Below are 15,519 nucleotides of genomic sequence, written 5' to 3' on the forward strand. Positions count from 1 at the left end.
ATGTCACTTCTTGCAAGGCTCTTCCTTGACAGCAATAAAGCACGATGGCATTTCCAGTCTATAGGTCAGCCTGGTTCACAGTACAGTGCTGGTAAATGTCTCCCAAACAGCCCTTGCATGGATGCAGATCCAGCCCACCTTCCATGGGTCTCATGCCAGTCACTGTTGGCAGTGACTGGTTTCCTCTGGCTGGAGGGCTGGTGAGCACCACGGTGAAGGCAATTTGTTTCTGGTGCTTTTCAAGACATGAAGCATCCCATGCTGCCCTTTTCACTTACTTTCAAGAAGGTGGCCTTTTATCAATCCATGGAATCATAGAATTATTAAGGTTGGAAAAGACCTCCAAGATCATCTGGTCCAACCGTCCCCCTACCACCAATATCACCCACTAAACCATGTCCCTAACCGTATCCAACCTTGAACACCTCCAGGTTGCTGTAGGGTGCACTCAGTCACTGTCTGGACTCCACTGCCTGCACTGAGCTTGATTCAGCTGCTTACAGAGGTGTCCAGCTGCAGTTTGGGGTGTTTTGGTGTAACAAGGATGAGGAACAAACAAAAGCTTGTAGGAGACACCCAGGTTCATGGAAGGGGCACTGGGATGTCCTCCATGATATCCCAGAACGTCTCAGTGAAGATTCCTGACTTAAGGTAAAATGCATTCCTATGCTGTAGACTTATTCAATTCACTTACTTGAATTGGGATCTGAACTCAGATTCAGGACAGAAACTGAAGGAGATGTCAGGGTAGAAGTGCCTGTCCTGTGTCACCCAGGAGGACAGATTAGAGCTGTTCAGCTGTTCTAATCTCACCTCTGAAATCTCAGGAAATCTTGTGCTTTGGAGTTACTACAAATGCATCTCTGGGAAGATACTGGTGGCTTTGAAGAAAAACAGCAAAATTGTAGTTAAAATCATTGAATGAATTTAAGTGTTGCACAAAAGTATACCAACCTGTATCCCTCCCTTTTCCCCTACTTTCCTTTCCTGTGACTGTTTCATCTTCCATAACTTAATGGTTTTTTTTCTTTGTTTCCCCTTTCTTTTTATTTTCCTATTATTTTATATCCTTGTGAATATAAGTATTAAGTTAACACAGATGATAAAAGACTCCATTGTGCCTGTCCCCAACAGTACACCAGACCTCAGCACGCTCAGGTACAACTGCTGAGCCGAACAGGACCATTGGCTTACAACCAGCACCAGTTACAGAACAGCATGAGCCACGTTAATTCCTTATTTCACAAGCTGCACATGCATTGTCTTGACTGCTGTGATACAGCAAAGATAAAACTTCTTTGTAAGCAAAAAAAGCGGTAAAGCTTCCTGTGGTCTGCACTGAGACCTCTACTGGCTTCACGGCACCGCAAGGCACACTTTGGGCACATGCTGATTGCGATCTCAGCTGCTTTACACGATACTCTAGCTGAGCTGGCACCTCGTGGAGTGAGAGATCGGTTTAGATCACGGCTGCGATCTCTCTTCTTGGGTTTTAAGTGTCTGAGGTGCAAATACAAGAGTAAAGGGAAGAGCATACCTACCTGAAGCGCGTGCTGTTTGGAGTTGTACTGATACAAGTTCAAGATGTGTCTGGTAACCATGGGGTAAAGTTGCCTCTCCTCTCAGCACGAGCAGCAAAAGGCATGGCAGGGTGCAGGACGGAGCTCGGTGCTCCCTGTGGGGTGGCAGCCCTACCTCCAGGCTTCGTGCCGAGGAGCTGAGAGCCAACCACCCTTCTCTGCAGCCAGCTTGGTCCTTGCAGGAGGGCTGAAACCCCAGCTGTCGCTCGCTGGTGACTTCCTTTTAGCTTGACTTATCTATTAGCCTGAGGTTTAGTTTGGTGAATGCCAACTGCAGGGATTTGTGCATCCGTTAAGCAAAGCAGTGAGACTGGCTCCCAGAGCCTGAGCTGAAGCAGGTGGTGCAGGAGGAAGGACCCTGATGTTTGCAGGCACCGTGCTCCTACAGCCGTGCTGTGGTCCCACAGGGCTCCAGAACAGGGCTGGGGTTTTAGCAGATGAATAACCGAACCTAGCAAGCCCCATCTACTATGCCAAGATCGTTATTTGGAGGAAGAGAAAGGAAAAAAAAAATAGAGAAGACAGCTGTGGATGTGCCAGGTTTAGCCAAGGGAAAGGAACGGTTCTGTGAGTGCCTGGGCTCCTGCTCATTTCCGTGCGAGTGTTTGGCTTTCAGCCCTTGTCAACTCCTATCTCTCCATCGCTCTCACCACAGGAAAACGCTCGCTGCTCGCCACGTCACCCCGCGCACACCACAGGCACAGCTGGGAGGGTTCTCAGGCTGTGGCCCCGGTGAGACGTACGGCACACGCGGTGGCTTGTACCCAGCCCTCCTGCCTCCCTCCCCCCATCCTCTCTGGGTCTCCTTTGTTTTTTTAAACCAAAGATGCTCTGCAGAGAGAAGCAGCCACTTCTTGTGGTTTGTGTCGAAAGCCCTGCAGTAAGCCTAACAATGTATCTGCCCTAGCAGTTAACCAAACATAGACTTGCTTGCAAATCACTCGTGTTTGTCTGCTTTTGATGGACAGGACCACAGCTGGAGTGCAGAGAGCCCTCTGTGGTCAGAGAGGTGTTAAACCCTGCTGAACTTCACTTATGCAAGCATGAGAGGTGATTCAGCACCTTCGCTCCCTCAGCTGTGTTCCTAGGCTGTCCCTGCACTGGTGTCAAACATGAACCACCACGCCGTTGCAAGAAAATATCCCCAAAAGGCGTTTAAAGAGGGATGCTGCTCAACTATCTTCAAATGCATTGACATGCAACCTCTGGTTTTGCCATCCAGGCTCCATAGCATGTAGACATTCAAGCTCTCCCAGGAGCTGGCTGATCCATCGTCATTTGCGTGTTGAAGGAAGGTGGCCTAATTGCCCTCTAACACTGCCCATCTCCTCACATCCGGTTCTGCAGCCCCAGTTACCAGCTGTATCCCCTGCTGATAGTGAAAAGGGTCATTTTACTCTCTTCTTGGGCACCTTTCACAGCACCAGATCCTTGCTTTAGATACTGACCTGTTGTTGATGTGAACTACAAGCTCCACGCACTTGTAGAAATAAACACGGTCATATCCAGGGACAGTTTGATCCTACAGTGTGTTTTGTGGCATCAGTGGAAAATGCAGGTAGCATCTGGCTTTTTAATTGCTCCTGCAGCCACAGAGTAGTTACAGTTCTCCAAATGCTTGATGATCCCGTGTATTTATGGGTTGAAATTCCCCTCGGGAACATCTCCCAGAAAGCACAGAGCCTTTTTAACAGCTTTTCCAAGCATCCTCATTTTTTGTCCCCATTTAATCACTTCTACATTTTCCAATTGTACACAACATTTTATTAAACTGTACAAACTGCACTGGCATTTTAGAAATCCATGTTTACCATTCAAATTAAACATGATGATCAGCTGCACAAACTGTGTGTACACAACTCCATTACTCCATACAGCACGAGCAAGGATTTTACAAAAGTCACCAGGATGAATCCTTTCTCAAGGCAATTTGCTTTTCTCGTTGACTTTAGGCACTTCTGCTGTTGGTCCTGCAGGATTCAGTGCCTGCAATTGCTGCCAACGATATCCCACAGTGGCTGCACAGCCTGCAAGGCTGCATTTGTCCTGTTGGGAGGTCCATGTTAAGTGCCCATTCCAGTGGATCCAGTGGAGGTGCCCAAAAATAATCCGAATTTGGGATGACTCACCTTCTAGAACGTCTCTTCTTAATGGGCTGGAGGAGTTCTTGCAACGAAGCTCCAAATTTACATGCCTCAGTTGCAGCCTAACACCAGTTGGGATGACTGCTTAATTCCTTAAGCAGTTATTACATATATATTACAGAATCCTCATTTGGGGCTTTGATTTAATTTTGACCCAGTATTTTTCTAATGTCTCCGTGGCAAGCAGTAATTGGGAGGTTCTGTATTTCTCCAACCTCTGAAAACAGTGCATTTTTATTTAAAAGGATTCTGTCATGAACGGATCACAGACGAGATTGTTTTTAACCCACCAACGTATCCACAGACTGCAAAGAGGTAGAATATGCAGCAAAATATCATGGGGTGAGGGAGAGGGCCACCCTCTCCTGGTGTGCTCTCCTGCGGTGTGCCCGTCATGTCTGCAATGCCCATCATGTCTTCAAGGAGTCGGGACACCATTTAGAGCTATAGGAAGCATATCAACCTTTACAAGGACTGGTTATTAGCATTCCAGGAAGATATGACAATGCTGTGATTGAAAGGCCAATTTTATGATACTTAAAGAATGGTTTGAGGAAAACTTTTCCATATTTCTGATGCACATTTAGAGTAAAACTCCAGAAAAAACAGTGCAGATTTTGCTCTGAATCTGGTGAGTCTGAGGACAGTTAAAGCTTTAGAAAAGGGGTTTTCAATGCTTTCTTCTGTACTGCAGCTTCCCATCTTTTCTGCTCAAGTACTAAGATAAAACCTCTGGGTTTCTGTATGGATCTTGACACTTGCTATTGTTGTGATCTTCCTTCATGGTTGAGCCCTTAGTTTCATGGCCTTTGGTTGAGACATATGAGTGCTGGAATGTGCACCTACAAAGTTTATTTGTCTGAGTAGACCTTATGGCACAGTATTAAATCCCAATACCTGCGAGGGTTATTTTTAAAGTGTGAGGGGAGTTAATTTGCTTCTTCAAAACTCAACACAGACACAATTCTGCACATGTACAAATGGAGGTTGCAAAGACACTCAACCTGAAGTCTTCCCAGATGCCCTCAGGCCCCGAGTTCACCACTCATCCTTCAGAAGGAGGTGGGCGTAAGTGAGAATTGCAGAAATGGGCACTGACAACACTAGAAGAACAAATATGCTTGCTTTTTCTTGTAGAGAAACCCATTGGCTGTAGGTACAAGTGAAGACGAACAGATTTTGGCACTTCATTTTCAGATGTTCTCAACTTCAAGAACATTCAGAAAAGAGAGAATAGAGACCAAAAGATACCATGAAGAGACTTCATTATTAGTGAAGCGTGGCTGGCATCTGCTACAGACTGGAACGAGCTGAAAGCCTCCAGGCATGGTATGAATTTTCACTGACGTGTTTTTCTGGTGGGTTCTTGGTTAAAATAACCATGCCCAGTCTTCAGCTGACAAAGTGTTACTCAAACCATTACAGAGAATTTCTTCAGTAAGACAGATCTCAGGAAAATATTTTTTCCATTTTAGGGTTCACGAAAGAAAAGTTGCGGAACATATTTTGGTCCATGCTGTTAATCAGTGCTCTGTCAGCACAGGATAGTCTAGGCTTTTCATTTAGAAATTCCTTGTCGAAGTTGCTACAGTCACTTGGCGATTTCTTCAAGAAAAGGAAAAAGAAAAAATATTCAGGTCTTCATTATAACAGTATGAGCCATATCAGGCTGTTTCCTATGGGCTCAGCTCAACTAGCTGGAAGCAAGCTTGGCTCAGCCACGGAAACCACAGAGTGTTTGCTCTCAGTCTTTTTCCACAATAGTTGGCTACTGCAGCCCCAACGATGCACAGTAACTTGTTAAGCTGCAGTGAACTGCTGTCTGTCTGAACTCTCAATATTCATCAACCAATGCTAATCACTTGCTTATTACTGTCCTGTTGAAGTAGTGATGGGAATACATCTTATGCAGGAGGCACTGAGGCTGTGACCCGTTAATTCTGCCTTGAAGGGATGTTACAACATTGTAAAACGGCAGATTGGTCACATCAGGTAAAGAATGCTTGTGAAGGACTGCAAAATGGAATTGCACTTGTCAAGTTAAATTTTATTATTGTTATTAATAGGACTGATTCCATCCTGACTTAGCTGACCACCTGCATCTGCTGGATGTGCAGAACAACTCTAGAAGATGGCCCTGAAAGTTTGAGGGCATTTTGAAAGCCTTATCTTGGTGCCTTAAACTCCTAGTTTAAGTATAAAGTCAACACATATCCATCTTTAAGATGCTAGGAATTTGAGGTATGTGACATTAAAGACCCATGTCTGAAGAGTTTGGATCCTTAAATAAAGTGGTTTAAAGTATTACTGTGGGTTCTGGGTTTGGTTTATTGCATGCATGTGCTGGAGGGTATAAATATTTGGGAAGGGAATGATTCAGGAAAGAATGGCATGAGATGGGTGGAAATGAAAAAAGATACATCCTTACCACTCTTGGTTTGAAAGGAGGTTCAATCCTTCTTTCTTCTAAAGCCTCCCAGTTTATTTCCCGGAAAAAGGCATGCTGGCGGATGTTCCCTTTTGCTCCCAGTCTCCTCTCAGGTTCTCTCACAAAAAGCTAAAATTTTGAAGAAAAATAAATACTTTACTCTTTATCAATAACAGTGTATTCATTGGGACAGTTCTACCAGATAGGATCTCAAACTCAAGCAACGTTGGTGAGAGTGTGAAGACTCTTCTACCTTACTAAATTTCTGATTGGGATTCTTAGACTAACATGCCAAAAACAATGGCCAAGATCTGGCCATATTTCATCTTCTCAAGAGAGAGAGTACAGATTTGATGCAGTGATAACAACATAAGTGTCTGAGTGTGCAAGTATGCAACTACATAGCTGAAATCTCTGTATTGCACTTGAAAGCTTTTGTCTGGATGAGCTTTGAGGTGCCCAAACATGAAAGAGAAAGTGACTCTCACTGGCCCTATCATACTAAAGCTGTTTCTCTGAACAACAGGTGGAGATACACGAGCCAAAGATGACATTTCTGTCAAAAAGACTTTTATTTGATGTATGGTAATTCTTACCTTCACCAAAATGTCCTTCGCATCCTTGTCAAGCCAGCGAGGGTAGAATGGGTTATCCATACGGATAGACTGGAAAAGCTCCTCTTCATCTTGGCCATGGAAAGGAGATTGGCCAATAAGCATCTCATACAGAAGGACACCAAAGGACCACCAGTCAACAGAGGTGTTGTACTTCTGCCCCAGCAATATCTGCCCAAAGAGAGGAGTGAAAAAGACAGACACAAAATGTCTGTCATCAGTATTTCAACTTCAGAAAGGTGGCCAGGCCCTGATCCTTCAAAAGCTGCTTTGCACTGAATGTGATAGCAGAGACGTTCTCCCCTACCTGAACCCTGAGCCAGAGCATCTGCCAGTAGAGGTTTTCCAAGAGGTTTCAATTTCAGCAAAAGGAATTTCGAACAGCATACCATGCAATTGTCAGTTTGATGGAGAATAAACTATGTGCTAAGCAGGGAGATGGAACTTTAGGTACATTTTATTTAGGCTAGTGGGATGGGAAAAGAAGACAGAAATTAAATGTCAGAACTGAGTTACAGGTAGAGCAATGAGAGTTTGCCTTCAGTCAGTCCATTGGGTTGTGCTTTTCTGTGACAGCTATAAAATGAAGGTTACATCCAGTGTGCAGTGACCAGGACAGGTTGGTTGGGGTAATGACCTCCCTAAAGACCAGATCTGGAATTTTCTTCCCCTGCAAAATTGGCCAGATACCACCAAACTTTCAAACTTCCCTCTGGTTGAGCAAAATTCTTTTTAGATATACGGTTTGGAAATCAGAAAACTATGCAAATTTTAGACATCCAGCTAAATATCTACCCCCGTTCATCTCCTTCAGTTACTAAGGAACCTTGACAACTTGCTCATATATAGATAATTACATTGCAGATGTCTATGATACATATGAAGACTATGATGTCTAGGATCCTCACTGCAGTTTTAGAGCTGGAATTAAAGGTACTAAAATTAAAGTATAAATTAAAAGAACTAAAGGGTAATAGGTATTTTTAAGCCATGATCTTTGCTTTTGCACCCACAGCCCGGCTGCATTGCCATCCTCTATACTACAATTACAGTGTAGGTATCAATAGCAAAACATGAACATGGCATAACACCAGTGAAAACAATTATCTAGACTAGTGTATATTAAATTGCTGATAGCTGAAAAATTGTGATTTAGAGAATCTTTACTCCTGGCTCTGAGGTATTGTAGACTTGTCTGAGTCATTTTAAAGTGATTTCATACCTTGTCTTCACTGCTTGTAAATGCTTTAGGACAGAGTTTGCCACTTGGGTCTGGATTCATCTTATTTCCTAAAAGTTATTTGTCTTATTATTAAGCTAGTTATCCAGAGTCTTTCTACAGTCAATGGAGGAAAAATGGTGATTTATCTGACTTACATATCTAAGGTAGGAAGGGATGACTCGGCTTCTGGCAAAGCTAGCCCTCCTACAATGCTATAAGGTGCCATCTGATGCTTCTTTTTTAGATGAATTTTCTCACCTAATGTGAGAAGTATCCCCCTTTGATGTACCTGCGGCATCTAGAAAAGCAGGACCTTAATATCAGAAGTCTAAACACAGCCTGATGTAAAGTGTTCATGGTTAACACATCTGTCTCCAAAATTCCAAAAGAGAAAAAATGATGACAAAATAAAGCAGAACAAAAAAAAAACTATTTGAACTTGAGGCAATATAAACAATATGTTTCATCCAGAGTGAAAAAAGGGAAGCAGCAAGTCTCCCTAATACATTTCTTCTGGGCTGCTAATAAACAAAATCATCCAAACCTTTCCTCCTGAAAAGACACATTTCTTTTTTAAGGCCTTACTTTTCAAAGTTTAAAGTATCTGGAAAACTAAATTAAATGATTTATGTTAGTCAAGGAAAAAAGTTATTAGCTTTGTGTTCTCTAAACAAAATGAACTCTAGAAATTTAATTTAACTCTTTTTTTTTGGTCAAATATTTTTTGAGATAAAAAATTGCTTGCCTGCTGACCCCAAATCCCCGTATTTGCACAGCTGTAGCCAAGGTGCTGTGCCTGCAACAAATTACAGTGCTAGCAGCCACATTGAAATACTGACAAGAAGTCCATGGCTTCAGCCTCTGGCAGGAGAGGTGATCCATAAACTCTAGCAGTTCTTTCAATTTGGAGGTAAAACATTTTATACGCACTTGTTGAAACTCTAAAATAAATGATAGCACAGAAATAAAACCTCTGAGCTATTTTCAACTCTCTCCTATGAGTAAAATCACAGATAATGGATTATCACTCAGCTCTCTTTTAGGATCAGAAAAAATAAAGGTTTTTTTTTCTTTCTTTCTTTTTTTTTTTTTAATTTAATAAAAGCATTTTGAAATGGAATAAAAGACAATTGCAGCTTGATGGAAGAGCACACTTACACCTGTTCTCAGGCAATACAAATCCAATTACTGAAGAGACCTGCCCCTGTGTCAGCAGTGGTGTAACTTAGACCAGAATCGAGGCCTTTGGTGCATGCTAAATGATCAATGAATTATAGAGAAGGGGAAAAAAACACGAGCTTTAAAAGCCATTTGGAAAGTACTGATATCCATCATGAAATCATGAAATGGGAGCTTGAAAGGCAAATAAATGGATTTCAGAGTGATGTCGAACATGATGCATGGATAACTCTTAGTTTTCCTCCAGGATGAAGAATGTCTTCTTTGGCCTCAGTTTGCCATCTAATTAGTCAAAGTCTCTCCACAGTGAGAGCTGTCATTGTTTGAACTCAACAGGTTAAGGGAGTTTGTTCTTTTCTGGATGGACCTAGACCGAAAAATCTACATTTGCTAGAAAAAGAAAATGAGAACAAGCTTCTGTGTGGGAAACATGAAAAAATAAGGGGAAGGGCAGGGGATCTTGCTGTGGGAAAACTGAAGTGTGGTGTCTGTGACCATCCAGCTTTACTGCAGGGACACATGAAGGCCAGCTTCAGCTTTTCTCCACCAAGTGTATCAGCTGGGGAAGAAGAAGAGCACCTGTTGATATGTCTACAATGCACGGACCTTGTAGACTGTCTCCAAGCAAGCCCCAGCCTCAGCGGGCAGTACCTCACATGTAGCACAAATATCTTAAGTAAAGAGGGCAGAGCAGGCCCTTAACTCGAGGTGTGAGCTCTGCCTTGCCCTCATTAACTCTAGCATGGCCTGGACCTGACACAGCCACATCACCTATAGTTTTAGGGTCTCCCTCACCTGGAGGCAGCTTGTGGAGTCAAGCTGAAATCTGGTTCCTAGCCTGAAACCATCCACAAGCAGGTTATTGCTTTTTGCATGCACCACCACCACTGACCAACAGCCATGTCTGAAGATGAGTTCTCTGTCCCACGGCAGCTTGCTGACGTCCCCAGATCTGGCACCTACCTCCGGAGCGATATAGTCAGGAGTCCCACAGAAAGTACTTGTCTTCGCATCTCCAAACATGTTCTCCTTACACATCCCGAAGTCAGCAATTTTGATGTGCCCCTCATTGTCCAAGAGGACGTTGTCTAGCTTCAAGTCTCTGTGGAGGAAGAGAAAGGAATCCCTTCTTTTAAAGTGTTACAGAGCCATGCAAGTGATTTTAGCAAAATAGACTCATTAATTCACTAATTGCCTACATGTTCCAATTACAAAAGAAGGCTGAGGGCTAGAGGATGAGCTGCTCTCTCTAGAAGTTCAAAATTCATCTTCCTCATTCCTCCTGTATGAGCACTGACTCGTTTGCTTTATCTAACTTTATCCAAGATATTTGCATCTCTCCTTGGAGGATGCAGAATAGTGAAGCTAAAAATCCTTTGTCCAGGTTAATACTTCTGCTCTAACACTGCCGGGAGAAGGGGAGCAAGAAGGGACTGGCTAATTCTCACTCCCCCCCTTTCCTGGGAGCTTCAGTACTGTCTCTGAAGCTACTCCCATATTTCTCTTCCAGTGTAGGCTTTAGAAATGCTGGATGAGGTAAGGACCTGCGAGCCTTCCATGGCTTGCAGAGGGTAAGAACAATGCTGGACATCAGCAGAACATCTACCAACTTTTCACTCATGCGCTGTACTATCTGAGCCCCAGAGATTTACAAGCCCTTCACACGTAGCTGCCAAGGTGCTATCAGAGGTTTCAGGCTCTGAGAGCTGCTGTGGGAAGCAAAGATCCCAGAAAGAGAGAAAAAAATAATAATCGAATATTAAAAAAAAAAAAGAAGAAATAAAAGCGAGTGAGCTGATGAATCATGGTCATTGACAGAGAACAAAGAGGTCCCCCCATGTGGGAATAACTTCTGAAAGGATAGAAAATAATGTAAAGAAATAAAGAAAAAGGCATAAAGAACAGAAGGCTGGCATAGCTTCTGTGTTAGATTTTTGCATCTTACCTAAACATTTTGATTTTCATTGTAACAATGATTCAGGGAGATGTTTGGATCAGTGATGCTCCACCTCACCTGGGATGTAGGTAGAATTTGCATACCTGCTCTTGGAGCACCCATGCTCCTGTACTGCCTGAACCATGCTCTCAATCACTGCTCCCTCTCAAGACTCCCAGTGCACACAGATAAAACAACCGGATTTGTGCACTGCTGAGGTGACAACTGGTCTTTTCCAACATCTGCTGATTCACAGCCTATACACATTTTCCACATCTCAGGCAAGAGTCCTTACCACGGGGCTGCTATATAGCCACGCTCCTGGTGACAACAGTTTTACAAATACATATTTTTTTTTCTCAGAAATGACCTTGTCCATTTGACTTTTTCAAGAAGGTCACTTCTAATGCACAATTTTCCTCAGTCACCTACAGTTGTGGGGAAGATATGTCTCTTCTTCCTCCCTCTGCAAAGTTCCTTTGTAGTGTCTACAAAACTGTTGTCATCGGGCAATAGTTCGTTGCTGCTAGAATACAGCCAAAGAAAAAGTAGGAGTCATCAATCAAAAAGAAATATAGAGACAACCAAGACATTTGCTTTCCAAGTGGCAGACACTCATGTTGTCACAATTTCCAGCTGGAATGACTTATTCTAGTTACACCATTGAGATCAATCTCTGGCTGCCAGCACTGCTTTTATTCATCTGGTAGTTTGAAGCGAAACAAAAAACCCATCACCTACAGTTCGCTTTCATTATTTTGATGAGTCTCAAACTCATTGGCTCAAGGGATTGGATTTTCTGCCAAAACTGTCTCGGCTCATTCATTAAAATTTAAGCCAACATTTCCAGACGTGGGTGCATGAGACAGAACAGCTGGATTCGTTATTCTTACTACATCACAAGTGATGTAGTTTCAAAAATGATTTCTATTCACTTTTCTAAATGCTTAGTTAGCTCTGACTGAGATACTGATGGTTGTGAGTTCTCAAGTGACCTTGTGGTCATTGCCTTCAGGAAAAAAAAAAAAAGGAAAAAGGAGTAGGACTGGTCAAATATTTCCTATCAAAGCCTGATATCCAAAGCAAAGCCACACTGACTCCTGGGAATAAGCTATTTCTTTGTACCGCCATGTCTAGCTGTCCCATTTTGCCCCCACTTCCCAGCACAGTCTCTCATGATCTTTTGTTTCATGGGAAAACGGGCCCCAAAACCTGGCACAGTATCGGTATACCAGTTTCAAATAAAAATGTGAGTTATAAGAAAAAAGTCATCTTTAACAGTCCTGTCACGAATTCAAAACATCCTGCAGATATTTTTAATCAACTTTTCTAAGAAGTCTAAGTAAGAACAACAGACACGGCTAAGTGGTTTGGGCACTTCACAAAATGCTGAGACCCCAGAGATCATCCTGGCTTAATGTTATTGATATTGATCTCATGTTTACGCAGTCACCCTCACTGGTCAATAAACAGCTCTCACATGAGTACTAATAATGAATAATGAGAGTTTATATGAATCAAAGCTTGAGTTTAATGGGAGAGTGAATTGTAAACAAGCCATTCACTTTCAGCATTTTTCTAGTGTTCACACTATGTGACAAACATTGAAATAAGCTCATTTTGGTTTCAGCAAACATTGCTTTAGTGAACTTGTGTTCTCATGTGTTTGTGACAAGCTATTTAATTCCCTCTTTCACAAAATGCTGCAGTGTAGTAACTAATGGTTGCCAAGAAGATGAGTTAGATGAGTGTTCCCCAGAAATTCAGTTTCTCCTTTCAGCCATCGGAAAACAGACCATTTCCTGATTTCTGCGGCCCTTCTTGCTTCCATCTTGTCCCTTGCCCTTTCATATAGGTCTCAAGCACAACCTTTGTCTATTAGATCAAAACATTCATGCATAACTTCCAAGCTCTTAGGGAAGTAAAGAAGAAACTGGAATGGGCAATTTTACAGTAGAAGATTTTTTCTCTGCAGGATTTGGCAGGCTGATGAATCATGGACTAAGTTCCTCCCAGTTTTGGAAGTCTGGGAGAAGATTCTTCTGTCTGAGTGCAGCTGCCTTTAGTGCCTGACCTAGCATCCATCTGCTCTCTACAGAGCCCACTGATAGAAAGCTCACTTCTCATGGACAGTCTAACACAGGTTTGATGAACTGACACCTGAAAAAATGGATTTTTCTCTGTTTACTCCACTTACTCCAAGAAAGGCTTGGGTGGCTAGCTCAGAGTCATGATGATAAGATGGATTCCATGGGGCTGTGTAGAACAAACCTGTTAATAACTCCCAAATTAAGGTACATTGCTGTCTCCCCATTGCTGTTACTTGAGCTGACCTTTTCACCACTGTTCCAGCGTAAGCAGCACAGCAGATATACCACGTTTCTCATGGCTAGCTTGACCTTATGTATCTTCATCCATGGAAAGCTTAAACTGTGTGCTTATGCTGAGTGCTAAATGAAAGACTTGGTGTAAATGCATCAAAGAGTTTGCTTTAATGTTAACTGAAATAGGACTGAATTCCTAAGAAGGGCTCAAAACTGCCATTTTCTGAGCTCTCTCTTCAAAAGAAAACAGCAGGCCATTGTCAAAAGTGAATCTGCATAGATGTTTGATGACAGTAAGTGCATCCAAGGGACAGTCTCTCAGTCACAATTAGTGCTTGCAGGGAAAGAAGAAAGGTTTAACTTATCGGACACTGAGGAGTAAAATTACCTGTATATTATGCCCTTTGAATGAAGGAACTGCAGCCCACATATGATTTCAGCAGCATAGAACCTGAGTGACAGAAAGAACGAGTTAGAATGGTTGCTTTCCAGCAGCTGCTTTCAGCTAGACCCCCAAAAGATGGAAACTTTGCCTTCACAGGAGCCAAAATTTCATTAAGTCCCCAGAAAGCTTGGAGTGTCTCCAGAAGGCTTGGAGTAACTGGATTTTACAGGTAACCGATGGACAATGCGGAATTCCCAAAAGCACTCCATGTAGCTAGCCCTCCATCCAGCACTGAAACCACTCTGGGAAATGGCAGGGATTTGAAGCCCACTAGTCTAGGAGACAACAAAACATGGCTAGCTGACATTTTTTGATGTGTAACAGTTTCTGAGTACATGCCCTTAAGTACCTAAGGATGTCTCAAGGTCATAAATGAAACAAACAAAAAAACCATTACCCAGCTCCAATTGCGTACCCTGCCTTGCCTCAAGAGATGGTTCCTGTAGCAAGGAAGGAAGAGCGGGTGGTGTCTGCCTCTCCCTTATTTACATATTTCACGTAAATCACTTACTTACAGCAATGCACCAGACTGCATCAGACTTACAGCTAATGCTTCAGAACTCAAACAGGCAGCTGGAAATATCTGTGTTCAGTGGCTGCTGCACAAAGAGCTGAGTGGTGCCAGCATGGGGACAGGCAGGAGGACATCTGGGCTTGGGGACAACAAGCTCCTCAGCTTGTCACACAGATCTCCTCACTGCCCACATCAATGACTTGCTTTTGAAATTTTACCCAAGATGTGGACAAGCTAGCAGCTCAGTGGCCTTCCTGTGGAGTCTTTTAGAGTTTTAGAACTTTGTTCTTAACACGTTTCTGCCTAAAGGACAAAAACACGTCCTGCTGCAAAGAGGCAGCATAAAGCTGAAGCATCACTGCACGATGAAAGTGCTCTGCCCAGAAGGGAACGTAACCGCAGGTCATATCCTCCAGGTATTTGTATCCTTTGCTTCACCAGTCTTCAGTGCATTGGCCTGAGGGCTTAATTCTGAACATTCACATGCTTTTGGAAAAGAAAACACCCAGCAAATTAAACACTGATTTAAATGATTATTTTTTTTAAATTATTAAATAAAAATTAATTCTTATAGTGGTTTCAGTGTTGACTTTTCAAATACCTTTTGTTCGCAGAAGGATTAAAAACACCTTTCATGTATTTGAATTCTTCTGTTTACTTTAAACAGAGCTAAATACATTTTTAATTCTCCTTTGGTGTATTAATTTTTGATTTGAATTTACCTTTTGCAGTTTTGATGAGCTTTTTTTTTTTTTTTTTGACTCAAACCTTTAAAGGAAAACCGAGCATATTCTATTACTTCTAACAAACAAGCGTTTTGCCTCTGATCACTGGACTGTGAACTTCATTTGAAGTGGTGTTATAAAGAACAAGAGGTTGAGATGGCTGAAAATGCATCTGTGGGATTTCTTTGATGATGGCAAAGCCAGGGTGGAGGTTGGGTGCACAATGTCATTTCTGGGGCCTCCGGTGCTGAGCTGAGCAAGAATTAAATGAGCGCAATTGTAGAGCGACCCCAGGGTTGCTGTAATTCAAAGCAGGCACCTGTAGGTTGCTTTAGTATGAACCTCATCCATGAGCCATCTAAATAAGATCTCAGGCATGCTCAAGGCTTTTTGTAGACACTCAAGGCA

General features: G+C 42.7%; 1 protein-coding gene across 5 annotated transcripts in view; it reads right to left on the bottom strand.

Moving 5' to 3' along the window:
* Window positions 1–3,321: 3,321 nt before the first annotated feature.
* Window positions 3,322–15,519, bottom strand: part of PRKCQ (protein kinase C theta) — a 61,146-nt gene continuing 48,948 nt past the window's right edge. For all 5 annotated transcript variants that reach the window (XM_083820188.1, XM_083820186.1, XM_083820187.1 and 2 more), the window contains 5 exons: window positions 13,816–13,878; window positions 10,131–10,269; window positions 6,749–6,937; window positions 6,153–6,281; window positions 3,322–5,329 (listed from right to left, as the gene is read on the bottom strand). In XM_083820188.1, coding sequence (XP_083676314.1) covers window positions 5,174–5,329; window positions 6,153–6,281; window positions 6,749–6,937; window positions 10,131–10,269; window positions 13,816–13,878 — 676 coding nt within the window. In that variant the 3' untranslated portion in view covers window positions 3,322–5,173. The remainder of the gene's footprint in view (window positions 5,330–6,152; window positions 6,282–6,748; window positions 6,938–10,130; window positions 10,270–13,815; window positions 13,879–15,519) is intronic.

This window comes from Anser anser (genome assembly GCF_964211835.1).
Source record: "Anser anser genome assembly, chromosome: 1".
Taxonomy (NCBI): Eukaryota; Metazoa; Chordata; class Aves; order Anseriformes; family Anatidae; genus Anser; species Anser anser.